At 49.1% G+C, this 14,725-nt stretch overlaps 2 protein-coding genes across 5 annotated transcripts in view; one reads left to right on the top strand and one right to left on the bottom strand.

Moving 5' to 3' along the window:
• Positions 1–969: 969 nt before the first annotated feature.
• On the bottom strand, positions 970–11,629 carry MTHFR (methylenetetrahydrofolate reductase). Of its 4 annotated transcripts, none has more exons than XM_030507642.1 (13): positions 11,337–11,629; positions 8,863–9,114; positions 8,703–8,756; positions 7,486–7,724; positions 7,068–7,178; positions 6,696–6,889; positions 5,987–6,237; positions 5,127–5,261; positions 4,666–4,846; positions 4,129–4,311; positions 2,647–2,748; positions 2,291–2,410; positions 970–1,837 (listed from the first exon to the last, which is right to left on the bottom strand). In XM_030507642.1, exons 3-13 carry the CDS (start codon positions 8,711–8,713, stop codon positions 1,640–1,642), a joined length of 1,725 nt encoding a protein of 574 aa, XP_030363502.1. In that variant the 5' UTR covers positions 8,714–8,756; positions 8,863–9,114; positions 11,337–11,629; the 3' UTR covers positions 970–1,639. The 4 variants fall into 4 exon arrangements, with proteins under 4 accessions (XP_030363502.1, XP_030363500.1, XP_030363499.1 ...); XM_030507640.1 differs by lacking the exon at positions 8,703–8,756 and adding an exon at positions 10,729–10,773 and having other exon boundaries at positions 11,337–11,464; XM_030507639.1 differs by lacking the exon at positions 8,703–8,756 and having other exon boundaries at positions 11,337–11,464.
• Positions 11,547–14,725, top strand: part of CLCN6 (chloride voltage-gated channel 6) — a 21,043-nt gene continuing 17,864 nt past the window's right edge. Inside the window, exons 1-4 of the mRNA XM_030507638.2 lie at positions 11,547–11,652; positions 12,421–12,480; positions 13,544–13,609; positions 14,142–14,207. Coding sequence (XP_030363498.1) covers positions 11,569–11,652; positions 12,421–12,480; positions 13,544–13,609; positions 14,142–14,207 — 276 coding nt within the window. The 5' untranslated portion in view covers positions 11,547–11,568. The remainder of the gene's footprint in view (positions 11,653–12,420; positions 12,481–13,543; positions 13,610–14,141; positions 14,208–14,725) is intronic.

The following is a 14,725-nucleotide window of genomic DNA, read 5'->3' as shown; positions in this document are numbered from 1 at the left end:
TCTCTTTACTCCGTGTTGTTTTTTCTGGACAGGAGTTTAGTGTCATGCAGGGGAGTGAGCAAATACATCAATCTTAGAGATGAGCAGGACTCTGCCTGTGCAAATGCTACATCCTGTTGATTTCAAAGCTTTGCTTGTCCCGGGTAGGTGCAAACTCAGGTCTTTATTTTTAGATTTGACTCTTCCCCTGGGGGGGATTCTCACATGGCTCCCACCTCCTCCCCCTGTCTGGGTCCATCAGCTCTTCATTAAGCCTTTCAGTGGGTGGCCAACCTCTTGACTGCTTCCTGCTGGTTCCTTTCTGTGCTGAATAGGCTGGGGATGAAGAAACCTGCTGGGAACAGCTGAGCACCAAAAGCTTTGCTGAGGCAAGACAGGCGTGTCTGACCCTCAACCTTCCCATTACTTGCTTCTGTGATTGATGCCCTGTAATTACCCTGGATATATGAGCCTGGTCTCAGACAGCTGTAACGAGAGGGCCTGAAGAATCTGGAAAAGGCTTTTCTTCCTTGCTTGTTTGAAAGAGATGCTCACAGCATGGTAGGGATCTCAAAATCCCACTGGGAGCTGCCCCTAGGCCTTGTTTTCCTAGCCTGTGGTAGCTTTGCAGGATTGTTAAGTACACAAAGCAGCCTCCCTCCATAGCTCCCCTAACCCCTAACTGCAATGCTGTGGGGCCTAAGGCTGTTAAGAGTCATTAGGTCAGGAAAGATAGGCTGTCCTTCCCTACAGGCACTGGAAAAGGACCACCACAGTTCCTGTGACCTTGCAGAACCAAGCCAAAAGTTGTAGCTGGTTGCTGTTAGTAAATTCTAGGATTTAAGCTTTCTCTGCTCCACCAGGGAGCTTTGTCCGTACTTTACTTAGAGCATTTGTTGAAAGTGAAGGCAGAATTGCCCCATAAACTGGTTCTCTTCAAATTTTCCCTTGTGTCAGGCTGGTTAGTTTGCAAACAACATGAGTCTTTGCTACTTAGAACAGTATTTGTGCATTTTATTGTACATAATCTAAGAAATACTGTGATTCCTACTCAGTCTCATCCAGAAGTGAAATGTACATGTTCCCAGGAAAAAGAAAACAGGAAATATAATAAAAGGAGAAAAGTTAGGAGAAAATTTGAACCTGCTTCTGGAGTGAGTGCAGAAGAGCCTGATATCAGTTATGAAGAAATACATCTTAGGAGTGCATTGTAAAAGCAACGTGAGTTGCTTGTCACAGTTGGTAACTGCTGAGATAGCTTTGTTGCATAGGCACTGCTGATGGGAGTGTTTCTGCCCCCAAGGCACCATTTCTGGCGTGAGAAAGTTACCAGAATCTCACTGAGTTTTGTCACAGATGCATAAGCATTATCATGTAATCAGCATAGCCATGATGAGCACCTCTTCATCCTGCAGAGCTGGCCTTCAAGCTCAGTCTAGAGCCTCAGCTCAGAGGTTGGGGTAGTTCTGGCTATTGTTCAGCGAGAAGGGGTCAGGGAGCCTTTGTGTTGGGGACAGAAGTGCATGTAGGGTGGATGGATCAGAACTAGCCTGGTCACTGGGTTTAGGAGTGTGTGCTCCACCATCAGCACAGGAGCTGCTTTAGCTCTCCCCATGGTCAGTGGATGGAAGGAGGAAGTAACGGACTAGAACTGGAATTTTCACTGCTGAGTCTGAGAGTTCAACAACTCAAAAGTATCCTCCACAACCTGCCAGAGGCAGTTTTCGAGTGGGAAGTCATTGTCCACCAGGTTGACCAAGTAGTAGTTGTCATGGATGTACTGGATGATCATGCGAGAGGGTGACTCCTCTTCATAGAGCTTGGCCCATTGCTCGATCCACAGTGCAAAGGCCTCATCCTGCCAAGGGTAAAACCAAAAATTACACGTTGGCAGTGGTGTAATGCATATGTTAAAGCTGCATCTTCATATCACTTCATTTAGAACAAGCAGTGTCACACATGCCTGGCCAGCCTGTGGCTTGTTTCTTCTCAGTAAAAACTGCACGGAGCCTCCTGCTTTCCAGGCACTGGGAAGCGCCCAAAGCCCAGACGTGTTTGCAGTAAGATGGCTCAATGCTGCCCCTATGCGTATAAGAGGGGAGGGAGAGCTACTGCCAGAGCCTCCCTTAACGGAGAACTTGGTATCTGTGAAGAGCTCTTGCTGGAGCAAAGTTGTCCTTACACCGAGGGAGCAGGAAGAGCAATATCACAACTGCTCAATTATGAGAAGTATCATAGGCTAAAACCAAACCAGACACTCTGGACTTCCCAGGGCATCACCGCAATGTTTCCAGCAGGAGGGAGGACTCACCTTCCAGGAGAGGAAGCTTACAGGGTCCACTACAGTGGGCTGGATGATCTCTCTGCCTGGGAAGATGCCCCAGGTGACAGCATTGGGTTGCAGGTCTGGAGCATTGGTGATATTCTGGCCCTGCCAAAAGAAGGAAAACCTTTCTGAAGCAAGTGCTGGAGGAGAGATTGAGTGAGATGGAACAAGTGCATTTATCGTCTCCTTGGTAAGGGATCAGACAGCTACTGCATGTCAGAGCTGACTTGCTTCACTTTCCCTTCATCAGCCCTTTTGTCCCACTTTTTGTTCAGGGATATCTGAATCTCTGTCTCTCTCCCAAGGTGGTCAAAGGAAGTGTCCTGTGAACAACAGCTCACCTTGACGTTGACAATGTGGTAGTTCACTCGCAACTCGTACTTCTTCAGCACCTTGAGCAATGCTGTGACGATCTCGCTGGAGGTGAAGAACTCCAGGTATGCCTACAGGGAGGGGAGGGAAAAGGGAATAAGAGCCTTAACTCATGGCAGAGCTGAGACAAATATAGGCAACCAAGAAAACAGTTATAGAGTCTGGGCTGTGTGGAAACCAGGCAGCCTAAAACTTCTATGTCCATTCCCAGAAACATGTACTACAGAGGAGGCTTGAGCAAAGGGCAGGGGAAATGCTGACAGCAGAAATAGCAACCCAGAAGCAGTGAACTCAGGAAAGCTACAAGCTTCCCATTCTGCACCCACATGAGCAGGCAGGCTGGAATAAGCTCCAGCCAGTATAACCACAACTACTGACCGTCAGAAGCAGTCTGTGCCAGACAGAGTGCTTGGGAGAGGCCTGAGCTTGACCTCCATTCTACGTGGTACCCTGTGAACAGCAGTGTCCTGCTGAGGCAGCCCAGTCTGGTGGGAGCAGAAGTCAGGTCTCAGCTGGGCTCTCCCAAGCACCCCACGATTCCCTGTCCCCATCTTTTGTTCCCAATTCTCCCTGTGTGCTTATAGAGCCTAATTCTGTACTTGCTCCATCTACTGCTACTCTGTGCTTGGCTGCTCCCAACAACTGCTTCCCCTCCCCCCATTTCCTGGCTATTGTGTGAGATGATGGATTTCCCCTCACCTCGGGGGAATTTTTCCCTTTGAAAACATAACTGCATTTGCCATCTGCTGGTCTCATGGCTTTAGCGGTTTGGATCCCTTCTGAACAGGGCTGCTTTGTCTTCTAGTATGAGCCACTTGCCCGGCATTTACCTTGATGGGAGATTCCTATCACAGCCATTAGTGGCAGGGCTCCAGGGCCTGAAAATGCATGACCGCAGGAGGCAGGCGCGGCAGACAAGGCTGCTTGCAAGCCAAGGAAGGAACCTGGTTGTTGTGGTTCACTGCTGGTAGCTGTCTGAAGAGCACAGAGGTAGTGCTGTGGGGTGGGGGCAATTGGTGAAGAAGGGCATATGGGGGGGTTTTAAATGCCCAGTTACTACCATGAAAAGCTGGGTGGTAGAGATACAACTCATTGATTCCTATTTAAGCAAAACCCATGTGCTTCCTGCATCACTGAATGGGATCAGATGCAGCGGGCAGGCATGTGCTTCTATCTAGAACTTCATCACCCCTCTCTGACCAATAATTACTTGTTCAGAGTAAAAACAAGAATCTCTGTAAATGTTCAACAGACGTTTTCATGTGGGAAAAACAACTATGAGGTAAGCCATAGAGATGACATAATCTGTCTCTTGGGACACCAAAGGAGCTTTGCCTCATCTCAGCAAGAAGGCATTAAGATAAGCAGCAGGCAGAAGGATTATGTGGCTGAAAGCCTACCTAGCAGAGACCAAACTGGGTCATAACTCTTTGCTGCCTAGCCCCTAGTACCTTTTGGAAAACATAGCCCCCACTGGGCCCCCAGCCTACAATGGGGTCTGTGGATGGTTTCCCATTGATGTTTGGCTGGGAGTTGATGGTCAGGATTCCTCGTCTGTTAACCTTCTCCAGCTGCTCCTTCAGAAGGTTGGTTTCTGTAGCAAGAGGGTCATCGTTCCAAGGCATACACGTAACCTATCATGAGGAGAAAGGATGGCTCATAATGGATATAACAACCCTTTGGTTACCATCTGGATGCTGAAGGAACTCAGAAGTGCCCTAATGGTCTCACACACCTGCTTCAGGAGAGCATTCCCAGGTTTGGTTCCAGAGGCAACTCTAAATGACTGCTGAAGTCTATCAGTACTGATCTTGTCATGCTTTCGTTTTATGTTGAGCCCTAAGTCTGACTGATGAATTCCCTTCAGCCACTACCTCAGCAAATCCTTTTGGATAGGGAAGTGCCAATTCTTGTTTAGAAGAACAATGTGGTACCAGGAGCAAGAGGAAATATGTGCTACTGCCTGTGCCACATTGACCATCACTCACCTTGTGCCCATTCTTATTGGGTTCTCCAGTGATGTAACATGTGAACACCTCAAAGACGCTTTCCTCACCAGTCAGCTCTTCTCCCCACATCTTCAGGAGCTCCTCCCGGGGAGACTTGCTCTTCAGGTAAAAGAGGTAATAGTCCTTCAGTTCTCCAAAGGCTGGGGAGGAGGAGTTACCCCTGTAAGGGGAGCAGACACAAGATTAACAGGATTTGGTGATGCAGGAAGACAGCCACCCAGGAAGAGAAGTATCGAACAAAATCCACCTAGAGACCAAAAGACATCTCAATGCCATTCTCCTCACCTCATTCAAATCCAAGCAATTGGGGACCATTTTAAGAAGCCACCTGTTTTGTCAAGCCGAAAGTGTGCCCAGGACACCCACTAACAGAGACAGACTGTGGAGCAGGCTTTTGTACCACACCTCCACCTCACTGCCATCGCAGGCTGAGAGCTTACCACCGACCATTGGGGAAGTCATCCCACTCTTGAGTTCGATAGATGTAACTCTTTGGCCTGGAGGCCCAGAAGATTGGTCGAACATCTTCAACTCTTCTCTTGGGGTGAGCGCTCACTGCCCAGGGCAGCGGCCGCCTGCATGGGAGGAGCAGATGTTAACACAGTTCCTCTCATAGACTTTCCCCTTGAGGCTGGAACCCCTTCCCCTGGCAAGATTTGCAAGAAACAGGGGCTGAGAAAAGTTCTGTTTGTCAGTAAGTAGGACACAAAACTCTTCTTCCTTTATGGAAAATCTTTTCCCACTCAGTTCCCTCACAGGATGCTCAGTAGGTGTCTATTAAATGGTTAAGTACAGGACTGATACGTGAAATTGGATGATGTAAGGGAAAAGCACTGTGTGAAGCTGTTTTTAGCAAGAAAAAACAGCAATCCGTTTTGCTTCCTCTTGTCTATGCTGAAGCCTGTGGGCTCAGAGAGAAGTCCACATTCCCTTTATCAGCTGCAGAGAACCCTAAAAATCTACAGTGGGAGCTTACATAGCACCTTGTCCATAAGAGGGGTTGTGAAAGACCTCAAAAAAGTGTTTCTTCCAAGTGGCAGGAGTGTAGGTGGTTATACTTCCAGAATGGGCTACTTTAAAGCTGCTTGACTGAATCAAATTCCTCCTTCAGCTGTCCCCTCTATTCCTCCCAGCTTTTGTCAGACCCGCAGGAAGTGTGAACTTCTAAATGCAGAAAGGTGCTTAGAAACCCAAAAAGCAGCAGAGGAGAGGTGCTCATCCATCCATTGCTTGAGCCTTTAGTAGGTGGGATGGATGGATGTGGAAGAGGAACTAACAGAAGCCAGCATGTTCTGCTCACCTGGGGTCCTCCTTCCATATGCCCAGGCGCTTCAGCACTTCGGTAGTAGCCACTTCCCGATTGAGGGTGTAGAAATGGAGCCCGTGCACCATGCCACTATCCAACAGCTCCCGGCACATGGACACTGCCAGCTCCACCCCATAGTTCCGGATAGCTGCATCGTTGTCCTTGATGGGTTCAATCACGTCTTTGATCTCTTGAGGCACCTCCAGCTTGGAGAGCTTCACCAGCTGGCGCAGGGAGTGGTAACCCTGGGTGAGGATGCAGGAGATTTTCAGTTTTCAAAGGCCCTTTTCTGACATCTCAGTAACACAGGTACTTGATCTCTATTTTGTGGCAGGAGATTTAGAACTGGGGCTCCTGGATTCTACTCCTAGGCCCCATCTCTAGGATGGTCATGTCACTTTAGGTGGTTTCTTCCTGTTTGCCTGAGCCCAGCATGCTCACAGTGATGACTTACATCTCAGGACTGGTAGACCACTGTCCTTTATATCCTTTTTTGCCATATGAGCACAGAAAACCTTTTTAACTTGTTATTACGTGCCTAAGAGTTTAATTTGGCAAACCACCTACAGATTTATCACACTTAGCACTCTCACTTCCCAGAAATTTTGTGGAGGGTATTTACAGACCCCTCTCATGCTCTGACCTACAAACACCTAATCCTGGATCTTTATTCCCTCCCCAAACCAAAACTACTGGATTTCACCTGTATGGGGAAGATGCCAGGAATAATGGGGCAGGTGATGCCAATGGCTTGACAGTCCTTCATGAACTTGAGAAAGGTTTCTGATCGGAAGAAAAGCTGTGTAATGATGAAGTCTGCCCCAGCAAAGACTTTCTCCTTCAGGTGCCTCAAGTCTGCCTCATAGCTCTCTGCTTCAGGATGGCCCTTGGGGTAGCCTTTGCGGAGAAAGGGGAAGAAAGAAGTAGTGAAACCCTGGTGGTAGGGACAGTACACTAGAAACCAATGCTGCCAATCTGATTGTGCTGTCCCAGCCCAGGTCTAGAGAGGGACTGAGCCGATGTCCCTATCTCAGACTCAGACCCTACCCCACACTCTGCAATGAAGGATATTTACCTGCCACACAGATGTCAAAGTAATCATCAAATTCATTGCGAATGTGCTTAACCAGGTCAACAGCATAGTTGAAACCATCTACTTCTTCTTCCCACTCCTCACCGACAGGATCTGAAGAGAGAACAAATCCACAGCTCTCCAACTGTTTGCTGGACTCAGATCTGCTAGTTCCATAAAACCTCCTGCTTTCAAAAGGAGGGCAAAGAGATGACACCCCCAAGCTTGCAGTTTTACCCATGGACTGCTTTTGTCTACCCCTGAGCTGGAGGGACTACCAACAAAGGGATCAGGCGAAACACAGTCTCAATATTTAATTCCCACAGTGGAAGGAGCCTCTAAATCTTGTTTCTCCATTTTTACCCTGGAATTGAATGCAATAGCAATGCAGTTTCAGGCATAGTATGACAAAAGGATTCACCTCCACGCAATGCCATGATGTTCTTCAACCCAAGCCTCTTGGCCTTCTGCAGATGCCCGGTGATATCATCCCTAGTCTGATTGCAGCATGTCATGTGCAGGATGGTCTCCAGGCCACAGTAGTTGACTGCAGTGTTGGCAATAATCATGGAAGAGGTTTCCTTGTCAGATCCCGGATCCCCTGCAGGGTGCCACGTCACATCAATGAAGAGTGGACCACCTGCTCCCATGCGGTCAAACCTGTGGATTTTAGAGCTGCATTAGCCTACCAGCCAGCCAACTCCCCTCTCTATGCCTGGGATATCTTGCTCACTGCTGGAATGCTAGCAACAGGCAGAGGGAGCTTGGATGACAACAGCAGGAGAGGCTAAGAAAAGTGTTGAACTAGGAGCTTAGCAAGTGGCCAATGTAAATAAGGGAAGTCATCCTTTTAGGTTTTATGAGGAAGAGCTGCCAGTGTCTTTGAAGAGGCAACTTAACTGTTCTCTGTACAATAAGGTTCCTCCCAGCATGTTCTATTAGACTGGTATGTCTTCTGATAGGCAGCAGTGCAAGTCCCATTCCTTTTGAGATGGGAGATTGTGCTGCAACCCCCTGTTCCCAGCTTTAACTGTAGAGATCACAGATAAGAAAAGATGGACCAGATCTCTGTTGTGTTCCCAAGTGTGCCTAACAGAAGAGACAGAGGCTCCCCTAACTCATCTCTCTCCTGCTCTGGGTTGGAACAGGCCTTTCTGTTTAAAGTAAAACTGGCACTGGTATACAGCAGTTACAGAGTTATGGAACAGCCTCTCTCCCTCCTGGTGAGTACATGGTGGCTCCTAGGGGTTCCCACTGGGCTCCAGCATGACCTTTAGCTCTGCTGAGAACTGTCACCTTTCATTTAGCATGTAAATGGGGACACCTATTCAGAGGCTAAAACTGTAGTCCTCAGTAATACAGAGGCACAAACCACAGTGGCTGGATGATTCTGAAAGCCAGTGGCATCTGTTCGACAGACTTTGGCACACTGCCCATCGAGGAATATTTTCTGCTCTTAACAGGTACTTTTCTGCTCCATTATCCCCCAGCACTCTGCTTCAGCCTGAGCATGACAGTGGGGTTGCTCTGTCTTCACAGAGCATTGGAGAGGGAAAACAGCCTGGCCCTGGCCCTGGCCCCCTCAGTAACCCCACCATGACACTTAACTCTGCAGAGCCTCCAAGGAAGACACATTACCTGGTGTCCATTACCTTCCTCAGGAAAGCACAGCCCCATTACCTGCTTCGTCACCTGGAAGGGGAGACAGAGCATGGGGCAGAGCCTGCCTCATTAGCTATTTCCCAACCCTCCACCAAAGACACTCCATCTCTCCCTTCTCCCACCCTGCAGCCCTCACCTGGAGATGAGATTGACAGCAGCATTGGCTGTGCGTGGAGGGAAGAATTCCAGGGAGAACCACTTGTCTCCAGCGTCCTGGCGTCGACGCATCTTCTCCCGCAACCGCTCATGCCGGTCAGCATCGAGGACAGGGGTGGAGCAGCGCGAGCTGTCCTTGGAGCTCTCGCTCCCACTGCTGCTGCCACCATCAGACTTGGAGCTGGAGCTGGCACTGCAGGTATGCTGGGTCTCGTTGACCATGGTGAGCTCTCTGGAGGAGGGTCACAGAAGGAACAGTGGGTACAAGGCAGGACACAGAGCAAGAAGCAGTTACTGCTGGTGTGGGCAGCAGATAATGGAAAGGAAGCCTATGCCAAGGTCAGATGTTAATCATCACCAAGGAGTCCCTTTTGCCAGCCTTCACTGTACACTGTAGTGGGAGAGCTGGTAAAAACATAATTGCAGAGGGTTTCATGCCACTTTGATGCAGATCTGTGCTTGCTGGGTCAAATCTGGCTCTCAAAAGTCAGGTCAACAGCACTTTTGCCCTGAGTGCAACTTAAGCCACGATTCTCATGTGTATCAGGTGACAGCCTCTTTGATCTCGTAGCCTTGGGCTGGACATGCCAGCAGATAACTTTTTTTCTTTCTACTAAGTCCAAGCTGCTTCTTGGACTGTGTCCATCTCCAATTTCCACTCTTTGTTCCCAAAAGGCAGTGCTGCTTCACAGCGTAGGTAGGAGAGCAAGTGGTAATGGGGCAGGTACACAAGAATGCCCAAACTATTCCTGTCTCAGAAAAGAACCCCTGAACAATCTCCTCTGATCAGGCCATCCCCACAAATACCATCCTTTGTTTTGCCTTTGCTGGCATCACAGTTGCATTTCTAACCATTAGCCTTCTTCCACAAGACACACCATCTCCACAGACAACTCTCCCCTGTGCCAATACCACTGCACACAGTTCTTTCCTTTATCGGATACACTGTTCATGTTCCTTTTTGTGGCTGCTTGGAAACAAGGTCAGCAGCCACCATCCCCTTCTCCCTGCCTCACTTAGTTCCCAAAAGTGTTTTATCCTATGCCTTTAAAATGAGGTAGTGATGACAGATAACGAGAAAAAAGCTACCATAAAATCTGCATCTTGTTACTTGCTTCTGTACCTGCCAAAACTTCAAATTGCCATTGGGAAGCAGCATGTTGCTGAGCATTATTTAACACTGAGCCTGCTTTTAGTTGCACGAGCTAATGTACACTTTGTCCTTATCATATAAGCTCTGTGAGTGTAGGTCATCCAAGGCCTTTGAACTCATCTTCTACTGTTTACACTGAGTTCCCAAGCAAGCAAAATGCCTCAGGAGAAAGTCTACTTTTATCACCTGGGGACTTCTGCTGGCAGGAGATATGAGAAGGGAGCACAGGCCTTCTGCCGCCAAGAGGAATGGGGGATCTTAAATCATAGCAGGTCACAGTAAAAATCAGCAGCACAGAGCTATTGACAAGTGAAGCAAAAGCAACTGGGTGCACAGTAACAGCCCTGACCACACTCTCTCAAAGGACTTTGCCTGCCATCCACGTGGCACTAATCTGGGAGCATTATCCCAAAGCATATGCAGGAGATCAAGCTAGCGGTGCAAAACCATGTGCAGTCAACTCCCAATATTTCACTTCCCACAAGCATGCCATGGCACCACAGGCCAATCACAAGACTGCTGTTCTCCCACTCGAGATTCCAAAGGGAATGGGTCATGTATTAGCGTCTCTCTAGGGTAAGACTTGCCGTTGAGGAATGGTCCTTATCTTAGCGGCAATCTGAAGCCATAATGACACGAGAAAGGCCCCACTTAAATTTTGCCTACAGGCAGCGGCTGGAGCAGTTTCCTTACCATCAGACGCAACACAGATTTCCTGGCAGAAGCTTGCAGCTATTGCTAAGGGAAACAAAGTATTTTCTAAACAACAAGACCAGTTGCAAAATAAGACAATCTTAAACACCCTTGAGCTCTGTTGGCTCAGCACTCCTGTTCTTCTGTCTGCAATACACTGCAGAGCTCAGAGCAAAGATCTATGATCAGCACCCTGGTGCTGATCAGCGCAGATGTGCCTGTTGCGTTTATGTGATGGTGGTGCCCATTTACTTCGCTGTAGGACACTTTTACCGCTCCCAGGCCCGAGCTTACACACGCAGTGCTGCGATCGGTATCCTCCCAAGCTCAGCTTCCCTACCCGAGCTGACCTCTGCTGCAGGAGGTGCACTTCACATCGGGCCTGCAAGGGTCCTGTGCGGGTCCGGGCACCAGGCTGACAGCCCCAAGGGGTAGCAGGGGGTGGCCCGCGGCTGAGTCTACCGCAGTGCCAGCGGGGCGGCTGATGGGACAAAGCACGGCCACAGGAAGGCCGGGGGAGAAGGGGGGTCCTGCCGCCAGGGGGTCCCCGCGCCGCAGCCAGGCTGGGTGCCGCGGCCCGCCCGCTGCCCGCCCCGGGCCCCGCTCACCTGCCGGCGGTGCTGGACGGCGCTGGGCGGCCCCATCCCGCGGCGCTTTAAGCGGGGCCGGAGCGGGATGCGTCACACGGCGCCGCCCCACGCTTTCCCTGCTCCGACATGGCGGAACCGCGACCTCAGCTGCCCCGCGCCGCGCCGGAGGAGGCGGAGCCAGGCCGCGGCCGCGGCGGGGTTACGCGGTGCGGGGGGTGGAGCCGGGAAGGGGCGGTGGCGGTAGCGGAAGATGGCGGGATGCGGGTCCGGGCTGTGCTGCTGCTGCTGCCCGCGCTGCTGCGGCGAGCGGGAGAGCCGCACCCCCGAGGAGCTGGTACGGCCCCGCGCGCCCCCACACCGAGCCTCGGCCCGGCCCCGCGGAGCGCCTGGGGGCGGGCGGCTGTGGGGGGGCGTTGCTATGGCGCTGGGCACGGTGCCTCCTCCCCGGGTGCCGGTGCCTCGGGGCGCGGTACTTCAGTCTGCGCTTGGCCCAACCCCTCAGGGCTGGCGCCTCATCCCGGGAGCTGGCGCCTAGGGCGCGGTACCTCAGCCCGCGCTTGGCCCAGCGCCTCAGTGCCTCGTGGCCTGGTACCTCAGCCCCTTCCCGCTCTTTTGCCTCATGTTGGGCTCGGTACCTCGGCCGCTCCTGCCAGTGCCTCAGCCCGCGCTGTCCCAGTACCACAGTCAGCGTTTGCTGTGGGAGGGCCTGGTGTCAGCCCCTTGCAGCCCTCAGAGGCAAGTGGCTCTGGCGGGGCTCTCTCCAGCTGCCCGGCACAGGCGAATGCTGTCTGTGCAAGTTCCTGGTCTTGTGCTTCCCTGTAATCCACTACTGTAAGGGAAGCTGGCATGAGGGTTTGGTACTCTGCTATGGGGAGCTCCCATATAGAAGTAATGTGGCGTATTCTTGCTGAGGAGCAAGCTTCAAGGTAAGACCCTATACAGCTACCTCAGAGTACATGGTGGTCTGGTAGTCCATATTCTGGCTTTATAAGCCATAGTGGCATAGGTCTTCCTTAATTCTGGTTTTGCTACCAATGTTCACGAGTGCCTGTACATGCATTTGTTTCCCTGATGATTTTCCTTTCCCATGTTTGTTTTGCAGACAATCCTAGGAGAAACTCGTGAAGAGGAGGATGAGATCCTTCCACGCAAAGACTATGAGGTGGGAATTTAACTGATAACAGCTGGTGAAATGAATGTGAAAAGAACTGCAGACAGGTTTTGGTCTGTTTGAGTTTGTAGTGAGGCGGGTATTCAAAGTGCATCACTAGTTAGATTGCATTGGCATCAGCAGAAATACCAAGAGTTGCTGTGTTTGCAAAGAACTATTCCTCACATGTTTCTGGGTCAAAGCTCTGTGGGTGGAGTTTGAATGTCCATGGCTCAAATCAGCCTCTTGTCGAGAAAATTAATTTTCAGAGTCTGCTGCGTTGTTCCACTTTTTAAATGTGGGATTTATAGGCTCTATTGGTCTTGTTTCCATATGACTGTATGAAGCATCTGTTGCTGCTTGGTCACTGTTGCCTTATGCTGTCTCTGTTGTCGTGCTGGCTCACAGCAGATCTTGTCTGTTGGATTCTGCTTCTTACAGGAGATTTTTGCTTTTTGCATGTCTGTATGGTGGCCTGTAGCTGTTTAGAGCAGTTGCTGTCTACATGGGTGTCACCAGCTCAGCCTGTTACTGCTTGGCTTGAAAAAGTGAAGTTGATGTAGATAGAAGCTAGTGGTACTTCATGAATATGACTGGGCAACTCTATATTGCTTTCAACTCCCTGCTGTGCTAAGCTTAAAAATTGATGCTGTTCACCTGAAGAGAAATTCCTATCTAGTGTTTGTGTTGTAGTGATAGGTTAAATATAAACATGTAATGTTTATCCCCTGCACTATCAGATTTGAGGCACTTAAGTAAAGTCTAAATCTGTACAATGTGATTTCTTTAGTTTAAAGTTGTTTTAATAAGTCATGTTCCTGTTTGGCTCCCTGTCTCTCTCAGCTGGGGCAGTGAAATTGGTCTGTTCTTTCACTTTGTGGTTCTCAGGGTCTGGTTCTGCTGGAAATATTTAATTGACATTGTTTCCAGAAGTTTTTTCTCCTACCATTGTCTGCAAAACCTACTGTGGGGGTGGTAATGATTTCTGTAATCTCTAATAACGTCTTCTATCCATGGTTTTTTGCACAATCTGTTGTAGCTGATTCTCTTAAATTGACCTTTGGCATTCTTTCAGAGCTTGGATTATGATCGCTGTATCAATGACCCATACTTGGAAGTTTTGGAGACCATGGACAACAAGGTAGGACCTTGTTCTTTCTCTTTCATTAGCTTGAGAGCTAAAACTGTGGAAGTTGCCCAGAGAAATTGTGGCTGCCCCATCTGGGACAATGTTCAAGGCCAGGTTGGACGGGGCTTGGAGCAACCTGGTCTAGTGGAAGGTGTCCCTGCCTGTGGAACTGGATGAGCTTTAAGGTCCCTTCCAACCCAAACTATTCAGTGATTCTAAATATGTTTCACTGAAGGAAGCTTTGTGGCTTTTTTCTTTTTTATGAAAGAAATTCTATGTGCTCTCTTGGTTTCTTTATGAAAAGAATAAAAATATGTATGGAGATGATAGCTTCCAGCATCTGTTCTGAGCCTCAGGTTTAAAGTGAGCAAGATGTTCAGTACTTTTAGTTCCCTATTTTCAGTTTTCTGTTGTCACCGTCTTCTGTTGATTTGTCACTCTAGCTGGAATTAAGCTGTGGAGCTCCAAAATGCCTTTCTCTGATCCCCATTTCTATATTGCTTTGACTTAGCTCATTTTTTTTTTTCATTCTCTTCCTAAACAGAAAGCACAGAGATACGAAGCAGTGAAGTGGGTGATCGTTTTTGCTATTGGAGTCTGCACAGGACTGGTAAGGGTCATACTATTTGGGGAATGAGGAAAATTCAGGAGGCTAAGCAGGGATAATTTAGAAGTCAATGACTGAGGAGTCAAGAGGAGAAAACAATCTTTCATGAAGTGGAGAGCTTAGTAGCTGGAGTTGTCTTTTGGGAATTATAGCACATTGTTGCTAGATTATTTTCCAGGAAGCTTGTTTTGTTTGTTTTAGAACTTGCTGTGCTTTCTTTGTAAAGTATTCTGGCAAATCCTTTAATTCTGCATACAAGAAAACCTGTCCAAAGTGAGCACCTACTAAAAAGATGTTAATTTACAGTTGGACTGTATGGTTTGTATGTTTGTCAGCACTAGTGTCACTGCATGTGCTTTCTAGAGTGTTAGCACTGCTGACTGTATGCCTCAGTTAAATACCAGCTTTCTTCTGTACCCTGAAATGTGTTGTGGGTGTTAAAAATGCTGCCAGATTAGCACTCTGAAATGCATTCCTTTAGGAATAACTCTAGGATGGATCTGTCCTGGTGAGAATGAGGG

Source organism: Strigops habroptila, chromosome 16 (genome assembly GCF_004027225.2).
Source record: "Strigops habroptila isolate Jane chromosome 16, bStrHab1.2.pri, whole genome shotgun sequence".
In the NCBI taxonomy this organism is placed as follows: domain Eukaryota; kingdom Metazoa; phylum Chordata; class Aves; order Psittaciformes; family Psittacidae; genus Strigops; species Strigops habroptila.
The sequence above is the reverse complement of the archived record's forward strand: the minus strand, read 5'-3'. Positions and strand labels throughout refer to the sequence as shown.